The 25,880-nt window shown below is 34.1% G+C and overlaps 2 protein-coding genes across 4 annotated transcripts in view; one reads left to right on the forward strand and one right to left on the reverse strand.

The window, feature by feature from the left end:
• The window catches only part of LOC126775821 (serine/threonine-protein kinase D1), a 74,450-nt gene that overhangs the window by 23,796 nt on the left and 24,774 nt on the right, over positions 1 to 25,880 (forward strand). The window contains exon 1 of one of the 3 annotated variants that reach the window (XM_050497929.1): positions 21,466 to 21,526. The exons of the other annotated variants lie outside the window; for them this stretch is intronic. The gene's annotated coding sequence lies outside the window, so the exon portion shown is untranslated. Of the gene's footprint in view, positions 1 to 21,465; positions 21,527 to 25,880 lie in introns of those variants that run through there. 3 annotated transcript variants of the gene reach the window in all.
• On the reverse strand, positions 503 to 14,256 carry LOC126775828 (juvenile hormone esterase-like). The gene is made up of 6 exons (XM_050497949.1): positions 14,199 to 14,256; positions 7,851 to 8,020; positions 7,214 to 7,575; positions 4,421 to 4,633; positions 2,958 to 3,761; positions 503 to 2,232 (listed from the first exon to the last, which is right to left on the reverse strand). The coding sequence occupies exons 1-6, from the start codon at positions 14,245 to 14,247 to the stop codon at positions 2,061 to 2,063; spliced, it is 1,770 nt and encodes a 589-aa protein (XP_050353906.1). The 5' UTR covers positions 14,248 to 14,256; the 3' UTR covers positions 503 to 2,060.

Here is a 25,880-nt window from a genome sequence, read left to right on the forward strand (position 1 = left end):
TGTGCTTTAGCAATAATATCATTTATGTTGGTTCCAAAATAAAACAAGCAAGTGTCATGCGCATACAAAGTTAAGTGACCAAGTAGTTCCAATGCTGAGATGGTATTTACGATATTAGTGCAATTATTATTATTCTAGTAATTAATGATAAATGAATATGGATACTGAATTATTGTAATGCCTCCTTATATACTATATTACGTGTATAACATCCATTTGCTAAAACAACAACGTCTTTGGCATGTTTTACACGTGAACATGCTACATATAGTTAGTTATAAAAAATTACAACCCGTCTTATCTAATAAAATATAAGAATAAAACTAAACAATTTAATGCAAACTTTATGAAACCCTAAAATTAAAGAATAGGTAACCTTAAAAGTAAAAAGTAATAATCTATAAAATTTCTAAAAAAAAAATTTACTTAGAAGTTAAGACTAATAGAATTACAACAGAGTTAATAATTGTAACTTAAAGCCACAAAGTATTTAATATATTAATTTAAATTGTAACAATGAAATTCATGAAAATTATAAATACAATCAAACGAAACGACGACAGAATAACGACAACGAAAATTTGAACAAAACCGCGAAACTCGAATGCTAAAATGTAAGGCAGAAGGTCACACTACTCCGGAAAATCTGGACACTGCGATTCACAAATTGACGTATTTAGCACACTGCCATCTATGGACTAATGGCCGCAACATATACGTATATTTTTATAACTTTTGATACATTTAACCGATCTTTATGAAATAAAGACAAACGGAATCTTGAAATACTTATTATAACAATTCAGTTATATCAATTTGTAATTTTTACCCGTTTATAAGATTAAACTGGACAATCAGACTGACAAAAATGAAAAAAAAATGATTGTTTTGCTTTTGGTAACTCGCAAATTGCCATATTAACTTTAAAAGAGGCGGTTATTTTAAAATCACAAACAGACACTTCAATTTTATTTATATGTATGGATATACTTAGCTACAAATAATTCAATCAAACAACGAGATTCTGACAAAAATGAAATAAATTATTATTAAGTTTTCATACATAATATTTTATTAAGAAATCGTAAGTACATTATGGAAAAAACTGTTTACAAACTAAACTTATCAATAAATGTCACCGATTATTTTGTACACTTGCTGTAAACTAAAATAATATCATAATGCTGTATGTATTACAGAACAAAGTATGATTAAGCTTTTTACTCTCATCCGAGGACGCTATTATCAGTCATATAAAATTGGTTCTGTTTACAGATAGCTCACAAAAGAATCAGCTTGTATCGTAAAAACTACAAAAAGAAAATCTCCTTAATCTTAGTAATACGTTCATATCAACGCGTCCACATCACTGGAGCGAAACTATAAGAAATAAACTAAATAGTGAACAGATTAACAGTTTCGTTTTGGAAATCATTCTTGAATCGTCAGTTATAGCACGTTACGGATATGACGTCACCGATGCTTAATTTTTTTTCTAATTTAGAATGTTTAAAGGTTCTATAACTCAAGTCTAATTCAAACACGATTTTAATATAAATAGGAATAAAAATAAGTATTTTTAATCAACAAATTAACATTTGTGCCATAAATTGTTGAAAATGACTGTAATTTTTTAGGCCATTATTATACTTAAGAATGAATTATCTACAAGACAGATATAAATAAATATATATAGAGCCTCTCCAGAGTCTACAGGCCTTAGTACGTATTTTCAGTCTGAGGGACTGTAGCGTCATCGTTACATGAATTAGCGCAAAAACCCTTTTTTTATTTAATTAAAAACACAGTAAGTTATATTTAAAAGTTAAATTAACTATATCTAAACAATCTAATCCTAAAATTAAAAAAAATGCTATTCATTAGAGCGCTGACCTAGTAGGAGCAATCTAATGTAAAAAATAATTATAAAAGAAAATATTTCAGGTACAGTTAAATCCAATAATTGTGGACGGTTCAATCTCGACCTTAATTAGGAAATAAATAGTCACACGATCACAAACGGCACACAATTAACACAACACAAAAATAATGTCTCATATTTAACTGGTCCTGTTCTGTAAACTGTCGAAGAACTGCACCATATCCTGCTGTTCGTCGTTCAGCTCCGTGAACCTGAAGAACATGGGCATGTCGATGTTCTGATACTGGACGGGCAATCGCTCCTCGACCGCTGGCCAGTTTGACAGTGGACGTTGATTGCAAGTGGGATCACTAGAAACGTTAACAAGGAAATTATAAAAACGAAACGAATAAATTAAAAACGGCAATAAAATGAGTAAATCCACGTTCTATACCTTATTCGCTTATACTTACATAAAAAAGAGAGATAGATTATAAAAAAGAGTTATCAGACCAATACTACACTCACATTTATCAGTAAAATTATAAAATAAATCAAACCAAAGTATACTTCGTACAAGAGTTTTCTTCTTGGATTTAAATACAGAAATTGAAGAGCTACAAGCCAATTTTGAATCGTCAATTTACGAGAGATAAATTATTTGTAAAAATAAACCATCACCGGTTTCGAAAAGTGGTTTATGTCGAAAACTGGTGAGAACGTCAGCAATCGATAGTTACAGTTTGATGAAAATAAAATTACGCTAATCAACTGTACACAATACAATTTATACAAACAATAATACTAACACCACGCCTTCTTATCATATACATAAAAATTATTTTATGCCTAATATGAGTAACATGCCTATATATCCTTGCGCCTTGCGTATTATGAAATGAAATAATTCATTAACTAAGGGAAATAACTTTTAAAGGCTATTTTTCATATATACGAGTAATCAACATCTATGACGATTATATCCTTTAATTATTATTATATAAAATGTAAATTACATTAAAATTGTAAGACTCGTGATCATGAAAAACCCTAATTATATTGTCAAAGCTATAAATTAATATTCATTTGTACTTACTTGCAATACATGAAGTTTTTAACGAACATAGTCATCCAGTTGGCCATGAGTTCATCCTTGCGAGTGGGTGGCGAAAAGCCTTTAACGCCGTCCATAGCATTCGCTCGGAAGACAAATGTCATATCTTCTACATGTGTAGCGCCCTTGAACTCTAATCCTCTGGATTCCTTCATCACACTGAAATCCGGTTCATAAGAGTACTGGTACAAGAACACGGGAGCTCCATGCATTAAAACTCTTCTCTCTGCTAATTTCATAGCGGGATAAACATAGTAAGTATCCGAGCAGCTCTTTATATACTTGTCCATGGTCGGTGCTCCATCGAAATACCTCTTGTCGACTCTCTGTGCCAAATCCAACGCAACCTTTATCGGCACTTTATAAATAAGATTCGGTGATAAAAGCAGAAGTGGATTTTCCTTTATACGCTTTAATATGTCCATTTTTTCGAAATTTGGCCGAAATAATTCGCATTCTTTTGTCGTGAATCCAACTATTAACGGAATATTCTTTCCGCTTCCCTTTGATAATAAAACATCAGGGTCGTTGTCCAAAATTGTGGTAACGCCTGAGAATGAGGATTCGACGACCGGCAGGAAAGCTATGATGCCAATTTGATCTTGAATTTGCTTATTGGCTTCCATGATATCTTGAAGCGGCGTGTCTATCAGCTGTCGGTGTATGTCGTCTGGGTCGGTGGCGTTGATGCCGAGATTAGATAAAAATAAATTAGCCACGACTTCTGCATATGCTGGAGACGTTGTAAAGAAGCTGGGTATCCCAGTGCCGCTCATCAATATCAGTCTGAAATTACACAGAAAATTTAAAGTTTTTTCATTGATCTTTAAATAGGAAACAAAATTTATAAGAAAATTTGTAATTGTTTACCAAGTGATTATGAATTATTTTAATACATAAATATATATTAAACGCAAATACAAATTAAATAATATAACAGTGGATTTAAACTGAGATGAATCTGACTTTGTCACACAGTGGTCCATACCCGCGATCATCAGTTACTTACGTATTCTAGCCACTGGGCCATCTCAGCTTATCGTAACCGTAACAGCCTGAATGTCCCACTGCTGGGCTAAAGGCCTCCTCTCCCTTTTTGAGGAGAAGGTTTGGAGCTTATTCCACCACGCTGCTCCAATGTGGGTTACGATTGCGGTGGTGGAATACACATGTGACAAAATTTCAGTGAAATTAGACACATACTGATTTCGTCACGATGTTTTCCTTCACCGTAAAGCATGAGATGAATTATAATCATAAATTAAGCACATGAAAATTAAGTGGTACTTGCCCGGGTTTGAACCCACGATCATCGGTTAAGTTAAGTTCACGCGTTTTTAAAACTGGGCCATTTCGGTTTATATTCTTATAAGAAGAAAATAATAAAATAGTTTCCAATAGAAAGTTAATCAATTTTATCTTCAAAATAAAATATACAATTTTACCTCTGGAACAATCCATCGGCGGCTTTGGACATAGATAGTAGATGTGCACAGCTGGCTCCGGCGCTTTGCCCCGCCAGCGTCACGTCGTTAGGATCTCCGCCAAATGACTGGGCGTTTGCTTGCACCCACCTCAGCAGGGTTACTATGTCACGCAGGCCGTTGTTGCCGGGGATACTCGACGAGTTCAGGGAGAGGAAACCAAAGACATTTAACCTGGAAAAAGAAATAGACAAAGTAAGCCGACTAATATTATACATTTATACAAAAATTGTTGTTGCTATATCCGTATAAGATTATTAGACATGCATCTTTTGGCACATATAAGTATTTTTTCATCAGCTTTAATACTATCCACTCTGTTGGAACTTGCCGCTAGATGGCGCTGCAGCATCGACTTCTATATCGTTCAAGCGGGCGCCTTGACAATTGATCAAAACAAGACAACATGCGGTTGCTTGTAATATTCTAAAGAATAATTGATATGACAGTATTCGTCTTCCAAACAAAACCTAAGTGCATAAGAATAAAAAAACTTATTTAACGAGATAATCATTGAACATATTTAATTCAACGCATGAAAATTTTTATTAATCCATTTTTTAAATAATAAGGAGGTAATTATAAAATCTGCCCGCGGGCGATCGAAATTAGAATACATGATATAATTGCGTAAGTAACAGTCTGTAATCTTTCAAACGCCATTTTATTTCAATCAGAACAATTGGTTTGATATTTTGGATTTTTTTTTTTGTATAATAAATTTACTATAACGTTCAATTTATTCTTAGGCTTTTATGTTCCGTTCAAAAGGAAAAGGTTGTTTACTTAACTTTTATTCTTACTTTTATATCTAAGACGGTACACGGAAACTTATAAAAATAAATATGGACACGCAATTATCCTTACTAATATTATTAATCCGAAAGTATGTTTGTTACGCTTTCACGACCTAACTACTCAAACAATCTCGAATTTTCTATACGCATTGTCATGGTATATAAAAGGATATAAACAAAACAAACACCTACACCCACCCCTCACAGTGAATCCGCGGGCGGAATTTAGTAAAATAGTATTCAGACACATTAATAAAAAATTTGGCTTAACAAAAACGTAAAAAATATTCATAAGCGAATGATTAGAAATGCTAATAACATATGCTTAGGCCCATCAAGGACAAACTACGGCAAGAAAAGTATTTTGTATGAAGGAGCACGCACCTACAATAATTTGCCGAAGGATATCAAAGATATAAAATCGCTATATAATTTTAAAAAATATCTTAAAAGCCACATTTTAAAGGATTCTTCTTAAAATTCAATTGATTCTTATATAAAATTAATCTAAATAAATAAAGTTGTAACTAATATAATATAATATAATACCTAATAACACTACACTACTCCTAACTTAAAATAACATTACTTACGGATATATCTTATGTAAAATAACTACTAAAACTACTACTCAACTATATATGTATACTAAGATAATAATAATGTACCAGAGAATACTGTTAATGTACACTTATTGTAATCAATTATACATTTTTCATATGACAATAATCATGTAATATTAAATTAGTTGATTTATATATGTATATTTATAAGCATTATCGTAAAGAAATACACACAATATATATTGTGCATTGCCTGTCTATATAATGAACAATCGCACACCAAAATTTAAAAATATAAAATTTAAAAACATCCGTAACAGCCTGTGAATGTCCCACTGCTGGGCTAAAGGCCTCCCTTCCTCTTTTTGAGGAGAAGGTTTGGAGCTTATTCCACCACGCTGCTCCAATGCGGGTTGGTGGAATACACATGGCAGAATATTAGTGAAATTAGACACATGCAGGTTTCCTCACGATGTTTTCCTTCACCGTAAAGCACGAGATGAATTATAATCACAAATTAAGCACATGAAAACTCAGTGGTGCTTGCCCGGGTTTGAACCCACGATCATCGGTTAAGATTCACGCGTTCTTACCACCTCCCTTACTTTTTTTTTTTTATTTGCCCCGGGATGGCAAATGACTCAACTCCACCTGATGGTAAGTGGTAGTAGAGTCCAAACGCGACGACGGCCAGTACAGTCGGTTTACTTGTCATTACTTTGTATACGCACTATATTTATACATTTTTTATGTTTTCTTTTTACTGGACCACCCTACTTCACGTCACAAACTACTCGTACTTGCTTGCACTGTACCGATATTATTAGGTTATTGTAACATCCATTGTTTCACTGTGTACGCCTATTCGATTTAAACAATTTTTTATTCGTATTGTTCTATAATTTTCTCTGTAAGTGATTTGAATGTGAATCTTTTGAGAAAATAAATGTCTTTAACCGTATATTTGAGGCTTATAAAGTCATGAGAACTATTTAGATAAATTTATTTATCCGGATATAAAATGTAATTTATTTCTAAAGCTATATTCAATTCGACGGTACATATGCGATGTGGAGTAAAAACATGAAGCAAGTAATTATGTGGTCGCTTAGTTATTTTTTGTTATGTCATTGCACCTTTTTTGGGGCAAGGTATCGCGCATCTAGTATAAACGAGCAAACTATTGTAAAGTGACCACTTAAGTTTTAAAACCTACGTTTAATATTTATAAAAAGCCAATGATTAGATAAGCTACGTGCATAAATACGATAGATGAATCAACCTGAATAATAAAAATGACGATTTGAATAAATTAATTACTAAAGCTTATTCAAACGAGTAACATTTCTTTATAGTTATTTGTAATCTTTAAAAAAAAAAACAAAATTAATTACCTGTAGTTAAAGGTGATGACAATCACGTCTTTATGCATGATATACTCTGGACCATAGAGACCAGTTCCACCAGAACCGAAAGCGAAGCCACCGCCGTGAATAAAAACTAGGATTGGTAGGCCGGGGTCCTCCTCTTTTTCAGAGAGACCCGCTTCATAAGGAGGCAGAAGTTCTCGAGCTGGTCTCGGAGGCTTGTACCCTGGGAGGGCATCCATAGGTACGTGGATATTGGCGTATATGCAAGCTTCACTCATGTTGGCAGAGCCCAATAGACGACCGTATAATACATCGTGTTGGGGACAAATAGGTCCTTCATTAGATGCATCGAAGAAGTCGTCCCATGGCTTCACAGGCTCCAACTCCTAGAAAATAATGAAAAAAAAAATTAAGTAAAGACTTTTACCACCTTACTTTTTTTTGTAATGATTTTTTGAAATGAAATTGTATGTCTTATATTCAATGGTTGGCGGCGCATTAAAGGGTTTTCGAAGCTATTTACACTGCTTATAAAATGCAAATGTCTATAGGTGGAAGTGATCACACCCCAAGGGGGCCCGTTATCTGTCAATAGTCCTAATAAAATAAATATATAATATCTAATTGATAAATATTACTCGATGAACTGATATGTGCTTACACGAAAACGACGTTCGCCTAGAGGCTGTGCTGCGTACGGCACACCCAGGAAGCTAGCGAAGTGTGTCCTGTTGTTGGCGACGCGATGCACACCACATACCCAACCGGACTGTAGGCGCGCGCGTACCTCGCAGTCCGAACCGTCTCGTAGTAACCGAGGCGCACCCTTCACTGGAAAATTGAATTAATTATATTTTTAATAGCTGACGTAAATAGACCATGCGAGTGGTTAAAGGTACTTTATTAAAGGCTCCTCTTACTTACTACTACTTAGGTCTCCAGTGTATAACATGAGGATATTCTCAACGATTTTGTTTTATTTACAATAGTCTACACACATGGAACCATTAAGGCTGAAATGAATTAAATAATATATTTATTTATGATATATTTAATCACTTGGGAATTGGGCTTTGTGTATGCAAGCCCGTCTGAGTTAGTACCACGCATTCATCAGATATTCCACCGCCAAACAGCAATATTTAGAATAGTTGTGTTCCGTTTTGAAGGGCAAGCGACTCAGTGTAACAAAATATCTTAGTACCCAAGGTCTATGAGCGGTGGTCAGCTCATTTGCCAATCTTCTAAAAATATATATAAGTTATATAGTTAATTAGCTATGAATTAAATGTAATCTACTTCACAACAATAATTGTTAAAACTATTTTAGACGCTTGTGTAATGGGACGTCGGAACACCGTAGATCCGCGTAGCGTCGCGTAGCACGCGCTACGGTATCGAGATGCAGACAACGTATCGGCCGATATGTTCCAAATCGGTATTGAAAGTATGCGTTCCGTGTGATGAATGTCAGTCGATTCCTGCGTAGAATAATTGATAAATGACTCCTCGAACTGTCCGTATTTACATTCGAGGAGATTTAAATATAACGGGATCGTGTCTGAAAACGATTTTTAGCATTGCAGAATGCACGAGTTTCTCACTTTACGTGTGCATTGTACAAAGTATTATTTCAAATAAACAAACATATGTACGTATATATTTATTAATCTTCAGTGATGATATGATAAAAAGTCGAGATGGCCCAGTGGTAAGAACGCGTAAATCTTAACCGATGAACGTGGGTTCAAACCCGGGCAAGCACCTCTGAATTTTCATGTGCTTAATTTCTGTTTATAATTCATATCGTGTTTTTCGGTGAAGGAAAACATCGTGAAGAAACCTGCATGTGTCTAATTTCATTGAAATTCTGCCATATGTGTATTCCACCAACCCGCATTGGAGCAGCGTGGTGGAATAAGCTCCAAACCTTCTCCTCAAAAAGGGAGAGGAGGCCTTAGCCCAGCAGTGGGATATTTACAGGCTGTTACTTTTTTTTACTCTACTTTTACTTCAGTGATAACATCACGAATCGTCGATGGTATTCGACATGATGCTAAATAATAAACTAACTGATAATATATTGCTAATTTCTTCGAAGTAACTTTTTTTTTCATTAAATATTTGAAAGTTGTATCAAACATTTTATTAAAATTCTGTGAACTTTCGAATTAGGTAAAAAATAATATAGCGATCTTTTGATGGGATGTCTCGGCTCGAATTTTTTTTTACTGTATAAATTCTCATTCTTTATATAAAGAAAAAATTAAAGCGTCTTTGAATCTATGTACACTTAAATTAAAAATTAAAAATAATATTTAAATACAAGCTTTTAGGCCGCGAATACGCCCGCGTCTGAGGGGAGGACGCAGGCTTAAACCGACACGCGGAAAACCCTGACTAGATATGTCTCTATCCCGGATTTCATCAGAATCCATTCGGTAGTTTTGCGTGAAAGTATAACAAAGGTCCAACCGTCCAACGTCACAATATTTCGCGTTTATCACATTAGTGTAGGATTTACTAATCAGTTCCATTTGACTGTTCATATTTAATAAACAGAATTGCTTTACCAGGACGCGCTTTAGCTATATAACGAGACCGCGTCGTTAAAATAAAAATAATTAAAGACTATTAAAACGAAAAGATATCGAGTTATATCCACGTTACGCTTGACAAATCCACTACATTTCTGCCTTTATTTCTATTCTTAGAGGCAGTTTTTTTTTTAAATTGGACCACGACACATAACCGGTCGAATAAAAAATTGTCATAATCAGTTATAAATCGCCGAAGCTATCGAAGAACAAACTAACATAAAAAAGGCCAAATTGATTACAAACTAAACGAAAACACGTGTATCTTTAATATTTCATTACGAGAGGTCAACTAAGTTTTATCATAATCAATTTAGATATATCTATTAGTGATATTTTTATTATTGTTTACATTTAATAATATTAATTGCTCAATGATCTAATGATGATTTTCAATTACTTTAGATATCTATATCTGTAATAACATACATTATAGTAGCCGTAGCAACAATGTGTACGTTGATAACGTATTTATTATATGAACTATTCTGTAAGAACAAAGTAAATACATAAATCATCTCAGCGCAATTGTGTAATGTCAGAATGTGATATGCGACATTGACGCACCAAAATGTTTTCGACATTTTAAGACTGAGTTAGGAAGTGAGTTGTTACGGATACTAATACTGCTATTAGTAATAGAAGTAATAAACATTTTGCATGTTATAAAAATTTGTTTTCGCTTTGAAAGGAAAGAATATATGAATGCTCGTATCGAACATTTTTTTTTATTATAATACTAAAGCTCGTATTGACGAGCTACTAAACCAAAACGGAAAATCGGTTGACAAACAGAAGAAACAGCTGAATTCCACGCTAAGTAGGTAGGTTGTCCAGCGATGTTAGAGTTGAATGTTACGACCTGAACCTTTGACCTGAGTCGTGCCTTAGAACAAGTGTAACAGTAAATTGGAGAGGTCAATATCCTTTTTCGTCGAAATTACAGGGGTAACGGATTTCGAAGAAACATTTCCAGGGCAGACGGTCGATACTGTTGTTTATTATTTTACATATTTTATATTCTTATATCGGGCGTAACCTCTGCCCAGATATCGGTATGGTGTTCAATTCTCTCGAACTAGGTGTTTAGATGTTAACACTCCAACGCAAACCGTGAGGATTAAATTAATAAGCCACATGTGCCTTACTTATGTTGTCACTTATTTGAAAGACAACGTGACATACGATAAATAAACCTAACGCCCTCCCTGCCCTCTCAATTGGGGGTAAAGAAACTATCGTAAAAAATATCAACCATTTCTTTCAGTGTCAGTGATTATCTATAGGAACTAATATATGTCCCTTGTGCCCGTCAGATCGACTAGCTTAACCTACAGCGGCACACAGCTGTACAAATGGCCTTGCATGTTTTCCGAAACACGAGAGTTACGCCAATTTCAAAAGATCGGGCTGTTACTGAGAAATTTAAGATAGAAAACATAAAATAACTTTTTATTTAATTTATATTTTACTGAATATGACCCGAGACGATCGCGTGAATGATCGTGGGTTTGAATCCAAACAAGCACAACTGAATTTTTTATTATTGTTTATAATTCATCTTGTGGCTTTCTACGTTTTATTAAAGGGTTTTGTAGAGGCTTTAACCTAGCAGTGACATTCCCACAGTTACTATTATTGAATTGAGCCCAAGATATCGGGATCTGCATCCTTATAAGTTAGATAGTTTTAACACATGGTTCATGACTTAATAAAACCCTTGACTGTACCATTAGAAAATTTATATATATAATCATTGTATTACAACTTATACAAATACATATATAAACATTTTCACTAACGGGACAAAATAAGATTCCTCCTTCCTTTAAGTTAAAGTATAAAGTATCATACTATAGGATAATTTAAACGATACACGAGCCGAATTGACTTATTATAATAAAAAAGTATATGTATTTATTAAATATACAAGTGTCATGACATTAGCGATTAAAACGCGATTATGTTGACTTTAGTTCATCAGCTCTGCTGTTAGCCGATTGTTGATATTAATATTACCTTATTGAGTCGAGGAGGGTAATGCATATATCTATTACATAAATATAGATCAGCTTGCCCTAAACCAACCAGGGTGTTTCGATATCATATCACTTTTTATTTATTACGTTCAACCTAGTTTTTATAATCCGATTCTTAACTAAGCATAAAATCATAATCAAGAGTTTGACTTAAAAAATAGCTTAATAAAAAACCCAACCAATTTAACATGATAGTCGGCGTTAGTATTCCCCTTTCTAATTAGTTTCCACCCATTCATATTCTACCACCAAACATTACTTAGTATTGTTTGATTGTTGTCCAATGGCTATATCATAAGGCTGCAGATCCCAAGTTCCTCAGTTCAAACCCAGAGTCAGATCAGTAACAAGTTTAAAATTCTAAAAAGCAGCCCGACGTGTCTAAGTTGGCTGTGCTTACACTCCATCGCCTCGGAAAGCATCTGAACTCTCTCCGATCGTGTCACCGTATCTCCGAATTATGAAATTGATTGAACAAATAACCTGAGTTTACGCACGCACTTGTGCACTGCACACATCACCACCGTCATCCGACGTTGGAGTCATTCTTCGTCGATAAAGGCCACCGTGATCGAAATCGTTCATAAGGACATAAATCTTCGATAAAAACGTATGTGTAATAAAAATATTATAAACACTCCCGGTTGATTTTGTAGAGCCGCCTATATATATGTGTGTGTATAAAGTTTAATATAGTAATTCATGATAAAGATATTTTTTATTAAAAGTCAGCAATCAAAGTGCAACAGTCCTAAGTACCAATATATGCATATAATAATAGAGCGCTGCAGCCACCTCTCTGTATATACCTAAAACAGTTACTCTTTTATTTTCGCCTGCCCCAGATTTACCTGGGACCTGTTGTCCCACTCGTTTTATTTTGTCTGTAAGTCAATATGCAAAAATGTTTGTGCATGGTCCACGAGTTCACATGCGCACACACAATGTGTATTTCCTTATTTATTTATTTTTAATTTAATTTAAATTCACATTGCATCTTCAAGATAGAAACCGCACTTGCTTATTGATTGTCAAATAACTATCACCGCTTAAAGAAATGCCTCTGACCTAAAAATAATTTTTCGAAAAAGACTTCAAAAATGACTTAAATAGACTTGATGGTACGTGATCACCATTCAACAGAGCCTCGTACTTTAAGAAGTATCTCCTACCCCTTTAATCCTCTGGTAACTACGAGACTACTGGTACTATTCAAACGGGTATGCAGCAATAAAAAGTATCATTGTTTGACGAAACGGTAATTAATTGGTGATAGGATAGTAATTACCCAACCACGCACACAGCCCTCCCATCAAAATGACATTTCGTCATTGTAAATATTTATTTATTAATTAATCTTTATATACTAATTTATTAATAAATATTATTGACTGTATAATATAACGCAACTAGCCACGGGCGCAGTAACGTGAAACGCAGACAAAACCGAGCGGATCAGTTAGTCTACATATGTACATTGTACATATATACATGGAACGCAAATTATTTATACTTTGTTATTTCCAACTTATTCAAACTATGAGTTATGCATTTTCGAAATCAAGTAAGGTCGTTTATTTTCAATATAAATAAACGTTTATTCATTAAAGAATTAAAGCAAACAAACACACTACTACGCCTACAAAAACATTCAGTACCCGAACTTAATTGATATATCCCCAGTCAGTTTTATGTCGGTAGCTTTGTGTTAAAGATACTTCACTGATTTATTGCTTAAATATAAATTTTCAACTTAAATTACAATCAAAATATTTTGTTCAAATACTTTTGAATCGTCAAGTATATTCTACTAAGATGAACCGGCAAGAAACGATGTCCTTAAACTATCTCTTCAAGATCAACACATAAAAGCACATTAGTTATTATATTATTTTTTATATATAACGCACGCATCAAAATAGTATATAACTAAGTCGGTTGTCAATATTTCACGCGTGAGTAATAAAGTGAGTTCATACAGAATGCACTGAAAAATTATGAATTTTACTAAAAATTAAATACTAGCATATCCTTGCGAATGACTGAAATTAATTCCTTAACAAGGACAAAATTTATATATTATAAACACCAACTATTGTTACATTTATTATCTTAAAAGTTATATGAAATCATTTTCGATTTGATTTTAAAATGAACATCGCCTTAAACGCATCGCCTTTATACCAGATAGCAGTGTAAAGTAATAAAATAAATACTTTTTAATCGTATACATTACCAAAAAAACTAAACTTGATAAACACTTGCCAAACGAACGCGTTAATTTAAAAAAAAAAAAACCGCAAATTAATCACTTAAACGTACACCGATAATGGTAGTATATATATTTTTTTCATAATTTCGTGTGCCACTCACCGTACGCTACGAGTAGGATCACGCACACGGTCCCTAGTACCCGCGCCATGGTTGACGATCGTCCACAAACTGTCGCGCTCAGCCACCACGCCACACTTATAAACTAGCATTTTGTCTTGTCAAACAATAAGCTACGTATTTCAAATATTAATACGACCGGTCAGCTTTACTCTGAGAGACAGTTACATTGTTGAATCTAGATTATTATTATTATTATTACAAAATTGCTAAAATATTATTAACATCAGCCGATCGTAATAAATTTTATTACGGTATTTTAGAATTTAGCCTAGATATGCTAGTATATAGTTTTTAGTAACATTCATATTGGATATAATTTTTCAGTGCATTCTGTATGAACTCACTTTATTACTCACGCGTGAAATATTGACAACCGACTTAGTTATATACTATTTTGATGCGTGCCTTATTGAAATTTTATAATTATTACGGTCAATGTCGCATATCACTTGCAATCATATTTCGACCGTTTTCTGCGGCGAGTTTCACTAAATATCAGAAAGCTTCTATGATTAAAATCTATAAATAAAATTGTCAGTATGTATACTAAAATCTCTATTTAACGAGTAATATTTCTATAACAAGTTTTAATATATGTATGTATATAGTATAAAGGCGAATATATAAACATTAATATTTTACGAGCGTCAAGGAGTCGTGAATGCTCACTTGCTTAAATCAAAAACCAGTTCGTTGTTTATGTATTTGACGAGCCGGTTGGCGTGGTTGGTAGAACACTTGCCTTTCACGCCGAAGGTTGTGGGTTCGATTCCCACCCAGGACAGACATTTGTGTGCATGAACATGTCTGTTTGTCCTGAGTCTGGGTGTAATTATCTATATAAGTATGTATTTACAAAAAGAAAAGTAGTATATGTAGTATATCAGTTGTCTGGTTTCCATAGCACAAGCTTTATACAAGCTTAATTTGGGATCAGATGGCCGTGTGTGAAAAATGTCCCAGGATATTATTATTATTATTATTATTATTTCACGGTTCGTGATTGTATTATTTATTTATTAATTTTATATGTATGTTACTAAAACTGTTTTAAGATCCAGTGTATAGAGTTGCAGCCCTACATAAAAATTCATTGTTGTACATCACTAAGCCCGGGCTCGAACTCGGAGTCATCGGTTAAGATTCCTTTGTCTTCTTACCACTTGGCTACCACGGCTCTCTATATAAGGTCCAATATATACTTAAAATAATTTATAATTCTACTCATTAATCGATCCTATAGTGTATAAATACTATACTTGTTTTGGTTTTATAATATGTTATCTAATAATTTTGTTACTTTTTTTAATTTGATTAATTCTGTTGTATTAGTAGTTAAAATTTGTTTTTTCAATTTTTATATAGGTTAGTTTGGTTTATATTATTTTTTGTTGTAATGGTTAATGTTGTTTACGCCTTTAAAGACGTATCACTTAGTAAGAGTATCTGTTTGAGTTGTTAATTTTATGTGTTTAGTGACAAGTTGATGGTGTAACTATCTCAATAAATAGTCATTATGATAGCGCAGGTAACTTCTGTCCGCTTACTTGATCTATATGTTTGTATATAAATTATTAACTGGCTACCTCCTCGGTGTAGTGGATAGCTTATAAAGATACCGAGTACTTGAGGTGCAATCCCAGTACGGGCGAAAAAATTACGTTAAGTAATTTTCAGTATTCACTTGGAGAATTTAGTAAAACATGAAAGTATATCTTCGCTATATTATACTACAAGCAGTTCTTAATAATATGTATTTATAATGCAAAATTTCAACTTAACTTTCATAACAAGATACGACTAAGGGGGTCTTTTTACGAATCTAAGGAATATAACAGATTATTCAAGATTTCCAATGACATCGCTCTAATTTAATGTCAAAGTTGTTTCGTTTGGCTTTACACCTCTTGTAGTTGGAATATGTTATGAAATGGTTCGTCGCCTGATATCTTGTATCTATGGGATCGTGGCGGACCACGAGGGTGACGAAACAATGATCACACCGTTAGCGTACACGCGTGGTAGCTCACTCTACAGTAGACAAAGACCTTTTTTTTCGAGGAGGAAAGGCATTTACGCCTCCCGCCCGGACACGACCGGGTCGGGTATGTGGGACTCACGGGGCAGAAGGCCACCGTCCTAACCTAACTTAAACCTCCTCGTTTCCGTCTCACCGCATGGTGGCGGGGTTACGGGAACGAGTTAGCACTCCACCGCGACCCCACCTGCGGCCGTCGCTTTGGGTGAGCGACCCACCGGTTGTTTTTTATTGAGGTTTTCTCCTCTTGGCCCGGCCGGTGAAGGCAAGGCCCTCGGTCCCACCACAGGCTGGCGCCTGGATGGGGTAACGAGTTTGTGAAGGCGGTGACCGAAGTCTGTCCATTCAGCATCGACACCGAAACTGGGCGAACCCGCCTCTCCCTCGTCCTTCTACTCCTCCTCCTGTCTCCGACAGCCCGAAAGAACCCCGGAGACCAACTCCTCCTATCTCTCTCCGGCGGCCCATAAGGACCGCGTTATCTTCCTACTTGCCACGAAGCCGCTCGCTGGTCTACTCTGCGCAACAGAGAAGTACCAGGAGCGGCCCGCGACACTTCCGCCGCGTTAATCTCAGCCGCGATCGACAAGCAATCCGGAAAAAAAAACATCGGATTGCTGGTCGACCCCGTTGCCCAGGGTGCACCACGTAGAGGTGACTGACATGCACCCCAATAGACAAAGACCTGTATAGTTCAAATTGTTTTTGGTTTGTTACTAACGTTATTTATTACAAAGTCGGTAATGTTTACCGTATCCGCTTTTTCGTCTCTCGCGCTCGCGTAAATTGTACTCGTTGTATCATACAATCTTAATTAATCCTTACACGTGTCTCAATAAACTAACGTCACGCATCGCGGCGTCGCACGCGGAAAGTTTGAAAAAAAAAAAAAAGTTGAAAGTTGATTATATATATTAGTTACTTTTTGTCTTCGTATATTAAAAATAATTGAAACAATATATAAAACTTTAATTACAGGCACAAGGGACATAACATCTTAGTTCCCAAGGTTGGTGGCGCATTTATGATGTAAGCGATGGTTAACATTTCTTACAATGCCAATGTTTATGGGCGTTGGTGACCACTTCTCATCAGGTGACCCAGATGCTCGTTCGCCTTCCTATTCTATAAAAAAAATTGAATGCATGGATATTGTAGAAAATTAATTTAGTTCGTCTCTTCGCTACCTCAGTTCGTTGGATCTTTTATGTATAATTATATGTCGATTATTTTCGAAAATACCAAGAAAATAATTCACTCTTATTCATTTAAAATTAAGCGTGTAATGTTGGTTAGACGCTAGTAAATTATTATTCGTCTAATTCGCATGCGGAACTCTGCTCGACTCGACACAGGCTTCCTGAATTATTCGCATTAAATAATAAATAAAATTAAAATTAAAACTGGTTAGCAAAATAAAAAACAAATTCTAGAACTGTTTTTTTTTTATTTGAATTTACAAAATTTGAGTTGTTTTTTATTAATATATTATATAGTAATTATATCTTTATGTATGTACTAGCATTTAAAAAAAAGTCTATGTCTAAGTTAATAATATAACGCGCGTGTGCTGGTTGATGTGTAACAGCCTGTTAATGTCCCACTGCTGGGCTAAGACCTCCTCTCTCTTTTGAGGAGAAGGTCTGGAGCTGATTCCACCACGCTGCTCCAATGTGTGTTGGTAGAATATACATGTGGCAGAATTTTAATGAAACCAGACACATGCAGGTTTCCTCACGATGTTTTTCTTCACCGTCAAGCACGAGATGAATTATAAACACAAATTAAGGTTAAGATTCACGCGTTCTTACCACTTTGCCATCTCGGCTTAAAATTAAATTAAGCACATGAAAAATTAGTAGTACTTGCCCGGGTTTGAATGCGCGATATCGTTTTTGTTTGAAATCGATTATATACTTGTTTATAAATAATTATATCAGACATATAATTATGGAATAAAACTCCCAAATACAGGTTTTGAAAATCAGTCTGTCTCAGACTAACGATTTCTGTTTCACGTCTCTAACGATAAAAACATTTTTATGCTTATTTTTATTACTAGTTTCCTTTGTATGTACTTTGATAAAAATTAAACCATTTTGTTACGAAATTCGATTAATTTTATTTTGTACTTCATTGCATAATTTCTTTCGAATTTAATAAATTAAATTTCACTCCATGATAGTCGAGTTCGTAAGAAAGGTTATTCGTCCTTTTTTAGAGGTATTTTATACAATAGAAAAATGCAATTTTAAAAAACCCCGCTAATAAAACTGTAATAATAGTTCTGAGATAATAAACGAAAACATATTTTTTTTAAAAGTTCTACTTGAAATATTCAGCAATACACAGTAGTAGCTGGTTCAAGTTATTACAAATGACATGTATATGCGAATTACCTTTTTTTATAACACAGATGAGAAGTCTGTACTTGTGGAATACAAGTTAAACCTTCATTTATCCAGCTGTGCCAACGTGAGATCGTAGAGGAACTTGTTATCTACCACTCTCGATCCGAACGATTGAACATGGATGAAGTCTGATGTCGAGTTTAGTGAGCAATAAAATTTTATTACCGACACGAGTCTCTCCATTCAATAGCGAGGTAAACAAACAATATTTATTTTATTAGAAAATTATCACCATATGCGAACTAGATCGACATTGACGTTTGCACATGGCTTCCGTCATCTTTTGGTGATAATAATATAATTAGACATAACCCTAAGAAAATACTCTACGTACTTAATTTATTTGGGAATGATTAATTCGTGAGTTATTATTGATGCTCTGATCGGATGAAAGATAAAGGAGAGAATAATAATTGGATAGGTGGGTAGAGCAGCCACTAGCGGAGAAGGCACGGAAGGGATTGGATAGATCCCAAGAAATTGTTAATATTTCCTACGTTCACTTAATAAAAAAATGCATAGTTGTCGTTTGTTGTTACAGCTATTGTCCTCGTAGTTTTAGTGAGAAATAACCTTTGTTAATGAAAAACACAATCCAATTCAAAAACTAACTATCAGATTCATTTCGATTTGAAATCACAAACAGCAACAGGCTGTAAACGTCGCTCAGCTGAGATAGGTGTCCTCTTCTCTCGAAAAGAGAGCTTGGAGCATATTCTGCCAAACTGCTTCAATTCGGATTGGTGGATACGCATGTGACTTGACTGACTTTATTTAATGAGCTCGTTACCACGACTTATATATATATATATATACATCGCGAAAGCACAAATCGTTACAATATTTTTCACAGATTATAAAAATCTATATTATCGAATAAGAAAACATATCCTTATGACGCAAATGTTTTATAAATAAATGTTGTATATGTATGTCAATCCGAAATAATTGTTTACATAATAATTCGTAATCTCGCAATCAGTGCACTGTTTGACTGAATTCTGACCCGAACCTGTGATCCCCGTATCGCCTGTTTCCATACGGAATTGTGCATCATTCCGCCAAGAGTGTTTGGCGAATGCAAGGTCATGTGTCCAGGAGATGATATTAATTACGTAATCATCATCTTATAACTAGATAAATGGAAATAAGATTAAACGATATTACGATTAAATATATATTTATTTATTTTTTCAAATTATACAACGTTATATGATGAGAGACCAGATATATGTGCCATAAGCCAAGTTGAGTAACGGGTATATAGTGTAAAAAACGATAACAACAATAAAACTTTACAGAGTTATATTATTAGATATACTACTTCTGTTATGTGTCAGTGCGCGCTCTTATGTGTAGGTATCAAAAGATTATTGTTTTACTTATAACAATAAATAAATTTTTAGTCCGTTTTTATAAAATATTAACAAGCAAAGCATGTTATTCTGTAGGTAGTACAAGATTATATAGATGGTGTAAGGGCTTGGATTTCGCATTCATTGATTTCCATGCAGTATAACTATGTTATTTCACTGACGGTTTTTTGGTTTTCGGTGCAAACATTAAATTTAAATTAAGCGTGTAAAATGACGATTTAATAGTTATTATTTAAATAAAGTATATTTTGATTTAGATTTTAACTCTCAGCACCATAAGAAGTGACAAGCGTCTCGGCCACCAAAAATCACTGTCACTGATCAAAAAGCTCAGCGAGAATCTCAAATAAAAATCGAGGATCAATATCCGTGCAAGAATTTCACGTGCCTGGCTTGTGCTTATAGATCATCTCGTACTTGGTGATAGGGAAACATTGCAAGGACTTTTTATTTACTTATTTTCGACGACTTTATTTTATGACGAGTTGAAGCCTCTCTTTTAATAGGACATTAGCGGCTGTTATGTTTTTATCTTTCTCTGTACTCGTATCCAGCTCAGACTAATGGATCAACCCAAGTTTACAATTATACTTGACTAGCTGCCTGTTCCGATTTCTTAGAGGTAATATTCATGCAAAGTGGGAGGACCATTTGCCCGTTTAAAATTGAAACTTCCAAACAGCCTTTCTTAGCGGCTGCTTACATTATAAAGTAGAACTCCTAGAACGCTGGAATTTGGAAGGTAGGTTACGTACAGTAGTTTTTGCTTTCCGTTGATATTCAGTCGGGAAAAACGATTTTATAAGATTAGATTATGACTTGGTAGATATTTTATTTATTTTATGTTCATAGGTCTACAAAACAAAATGGCAATCAAAAAATTCAAATGATTACATTTCTCTTGATGTAGACACGACATACGTTTTTGATTAAGTGCGAAAAAAGCGTCTAGTCTGTGACAGCAACAAAACAACCTAAGCTTATAAGTTTTTTTAACAGCTAAATAATTTAATCTATCGAAACAGTTTTTTTTAACTTTTTTTCAATGAGGCTATAGAACTGTCGGTAAAAATATCATAATTAAAACGAATACTATTATAAGAGAAACACATGCGGTATAAAGGCGAGTGGCTAAGTACATTTGTTTTAGAGGTAGGAAGACAAAAGGTCATACAATATCGGATGCGACTATATGGGCGAGGAATGGAAAACTGTATGCATTGTAGAATATCGGACGAGTCAATAAGTCCATGAATTAACTTGTATAGAAAGATTATATCATTTATTTTCCTTCGAGTGTAAAGTGAGCTTGCTCTGTAAATATTCAGTCTCTGTGCATACGATTTCAGTTCGAGACATTTATTATCGGTGTAAGAAAGGTGATATAAAAATCTCTTTTGAACACATTCCAGTCTATTTATGTGCACCTGATAGCAAAGACTCCACACTACACTGCAGTACTCCAGGATATTTCGAACAAAGGTATTAAATAAAACAATAGAAACACTCGATTGCTTAAATATCTTTAACTGTCTATTAATAAATCCAGATAGTTTTGACGCTTTTTTTATTATATGATCTATATGTAGCCTAAAGCTTAGTGAACTATCAAGTATAACGCCAAGATCACGTATGCTCGTTACTTCTTGGATAGTTGAATTATTATTGATATAATATGTCACCTTATCAGAAATAATCTTGCGAGAAAATTTTATGTAAAAACATTTCGTGGGGTTGAAGTACATTTGATTTGTGTGGCACCAGTCACAAATGTGGTTTATATCCGTTTGCAATATTAGCTTATCTAAATCATCATTTATTACGCGATAAATTTTCAAGTCATCAGCATAAAATTTGAAGTTCGATTTTATATTAATACATAAATCATTTACGAAGATTAAAAACAGTAAAGGGCCTAAATGTGATCCTTGAGGGACTCCTGAAGCTACCTCAATTTCTGCGGACTTAAAACCACAAATATTAACTAATTGTGAACGTTTTTGTAGATAAGACTCAACCCATCTCAACAACGAACCATGAATGCCCATGTGTTCAATTTTTTTCAATAATAACCGGTGGTTCACAACATCAAACGCTTTTCTGAAGTCAGTGTATATTGAATGAACCTCTTTTTTCTTGTCTAAGGCATTTGCAATTACCGATACATAAGACACTAAATTTGATGCTGTTGATCTACCTGCTAAAAAGCTGTGCTGATTACAATTTATATATTTACGTGTATGGCCTAGTATTTCCCTATGCACAATTGACTCAAGTATCTTACCACAATTAGATAGTAATGATATAGGACGATAAGCAGTTACATCACCTACATCACCCCCTTTGTGGATTGGTATTAAATGAGCTTTTTTCCACATAGACGGGAATATGCCCGTCTCTAACGACTTATTATAAATTGTGGTTAAGGGCTTATACAAATTTTTTGCACATTTTTTCAAAAATAATGGAGGTAATCCATCAGGACGGGGTCATTTGTTCGTATTTAAAGACTGAAGACATCTCAAAACGTCGACTTCTTCTACGAACAATTTACTGAGTGACATAACGTTGCCATATGGATTAGTAACATCTGGTGTTCGCAGTACCGAGTATTCACGGCTTAAATTATATGTATTCTGGAAATGCTTGGCAAAAAGGTTAGCTATGTCCTGCCCGCCCACTGCTTTATCGATTCCTAGGATCATTTCATTGGGAATTGAAATACAGTTACTCATTTTACTTTTAATAAAATACCGAAAATACTTTGGATTTCGACGTAAATTATTAGGTGTATTATTTATATAGTTAGTATAACATTCTATTACCAAAGCCTCACATCGTTCTTGTAACAAAGTGTAACTAAGTTTATCCATTTCATTTCCGTAAGTTTTGTATCGTTTATGGTATTTCGCTTTTTCTCTAAGAGCTTTAATAAGGGATAAGAAATACCAGACAGGGAATCTCTCATTCGTCGGCAATTTAACTGGAGTAAATTCATGAATAATTGACATTAATTTCGAGTAAAATACTTCAACCATTTCGTTAACATCCCAGCATCCTAACCATATAACTGTCCGAACTATTGTTTCTAAGGCAGAATTCAGCGCTTCATAGTCACATTTTGTATAATTGTATCTTAGGATTTTATTATACTTGACAGTGGCATATGAGGACTTTTGAATTAATATTTTGAGACGGGGATGATGAATGTCAGACGGTACTAGAGGTGCTGATACTTTGGAAATAGCTATGCAAGCTGGGTCAGTAGAAAAAACTAGATCTAACATTTTTCTATTTTCATTCAAAACACTGTTACATTGGTACAGATTATTGAATGTAATGGTGTCTACAAATCTATTTACTAGGTAACCATCGGAAATCGATGGTAATAGAAAAATAGATTCAGCATTGTACTCCCACAATACGTCACTTAAGTTAAAATCCCCCAGCAACATAATAGATGACTTTTCGTTTACTTTCGTTACTACACGCGATAAGTTATATAAAAACGTGTCAACATAATTCCCATCTAAAGGTGGTGGTAGGTAGGCAACATACATATGAACACTGCTGCTCCCTCCTATTTTCAAACTAATCCATAAGTCCTCACACGCCGCCTCCCAATCATACTTTCAAGTAACTTTAAATTTCTTAGAGACAGCAATCATTACGCCGCCCCCATCTTTTTTGTGAGAAGAAAATGAGGAGGAATATCTATCACGCCTAAATATGTTATATCTCTGATCAATTACTTCGTAATCATATACAGTATCGTTTAGCCACGTTTCGGTCAAAATTATCATATCATAATCATTAGCCAATACGGATAAATGAAAATTTTCTACGTTCGTTCTTATGGAAAATAAAAATATTATTTTTTTAGTATTTCAATACAATAATTAAGTTTTGTTAATAATTTTAAAGTTATTACATTACGTTATTAAACGTTTCAGGTAGACAGCAGTATCTATCATCATGGTACGAATAAGTAGAATTAACTTACTTACTTATTATTAATTGTTTTAATAATTTCATTAATTAAATTAAAAATCCGTTTAATTCCTTCCACGGATCTCCTGAGCAACTATAATTGGAGCAAGTTTTGTCTGATAAAGTTATCTAAAGGTGCAGGGGTCGTTTCGTTTTTAATAATTAAACTGTCAGACTCAGATAATTGCACTTAATGTGATACACGTTGATTGTAAACATTTTTGCTTGTTCGTATAACTCAGGTATGATTTTAAAGGTATTATATAAATAGCCGAAGTATAACACAAGTCAGCCTTGGAACTATAAAATAGGAATAAAAAAAATATGATCTTAATGTTTATGATAGCTAATGATTGGTAAATTACAATGTCGATTTAAATTTTAATTCGAAATTAATCGTAATATTTTTTATTCAAGTAATTAGAAACATTTTCAATCATCGTTTTACAAGAAAATAATCGAATGAAATAAACTTACAACCATGTTCCGCTCCATTCCTTCTTGAAGGTAATAAAGTAGCCTGTGACACGTGTAATAGTTTTTTTATTCAATATACATAATACATTGCCAATTAATAAAAAAATTCTCATGTTAAAAAAATATTAATAAACAAGGCCTATTACTCACACAAGATTGTATAGGTGTTAAAAAGGCTTGGAGTTAGTTTTTGTTAATTTTCAGATTTGGTATATAAATCTATAAACTCACTTTTGCTATTTATTTGGTATACGTGAGTAACTACTAGTGGTAGAGCTTTGTGCAAGCTCGTCAGGGTAGGTACCACCCAGTCATCAGATGTTCTACCGCAAAACAGCAGTACTTGGTATTGTTGTGTTCCGTTTTGAAAGGTGAGTGAGCCAGTGTAATTATATAAAAAATATATATAATATATAGACATAACATCTTAGTTCCCAAGGTTGGTGGTGCATTGGCGATGGTTAACATTTCTTACAATGCCAATGTCTATGGACGTTGTTGACCAATTACCATCAGGTGTCAGGAATAAATAATATTATGATTTTTTTCGACATTTTAATTTTTAAAATTATGATTTGTTAATATTAAGTAAATATAACACAAACAATTGCTTAGGTTTCTGTGAAAGAATTGCTTTATCGAGTGTCGCATTTGTTCAAACAAAATAGATCCCGAGTGCACCGTGTTCATGCCTCATTCAAAACGTAAACAAATACATTACCTTGTAGTTAGAACACTACATAGTACAGACACATGAATAAGTTTTGTAAATCGAGGTATGGAAATGTTGTACTATTGTTGTGAAAACGTGTAATGACGCTCATCTTTGTCTAGGTCACGGCTGTGCTATGTTTATCAACCTGCCTGCAATAACAACCTACACGTGCTAAATATCTCGTTATGCGGCCGACTGTACCGGCTTATGTGATAAGAGATTAACGCTTTTGTTATTTTAAACAATTCCATAACCTCGTTTTAATTGTTATATATCTGAACATAATTGTACAAATACAGCTATAGTTACAGATATATATATATATATATATATGTCGCAGAATCAAAGATAAGACGCCATGATTTAAGTCCAACGCCGTCTATAAGCGGTTATAGGAAACGTCAAGTAGTACGCTTGAGTAAGGTCGATACAGGAATTCAGAGTGCCCACTTGACAGTTAATGAATAATGAGTTGTGAATGGACGGAAGGAACTCCGGGGCGAACGGTCGTCTTCTTGTATCGAACTTGCTGCGTTTCCAACCACTTTAATCGGCGCGGTTAATTGTTACTTTGTGATTATCGATTGTAAGCGAACAAATAAACAACAGTTGGACGAGACTGAACTTTTACTTTGCGCCTACAACACGTCTGAT

This window comes from Nymphalis io, chromosome 19 (genome assembly GCF_905147045.1).
Source record: "Nymphalis io chromosome 19, ilAglIoxx1.1, whole genome shotgun sequence".
NCBI lineage: Eukaryota > Metazoa > Arthropoda > Insecta > Lepidoptera > Nymphalidae > Nymphalis > Nymphalis io.

Coding starts and splice junctions, on each gene's coding strand:
- LOC126775828 (XM_050497949.1), bottom strand. CDS start 14,247: ATGGCGCGGGTACTAGGGACCGTGTGCGTGATCCTACTCGTAGCGTAC. Junction 8,021..14,198: donor GATCCTACTCGTAGCGTACG/GTGAGTGGCACA, acceptor TCAATTTTCCAG/TGAAGGGTGCGCCTCGGTTA. Junction 4,634..7,213: donor GTCATCACCTTTAACTACAG/GTAATTAATTTT, acceptor TTCTTTTTCCAG/GTTAAATGTCTTTGGTTTCC.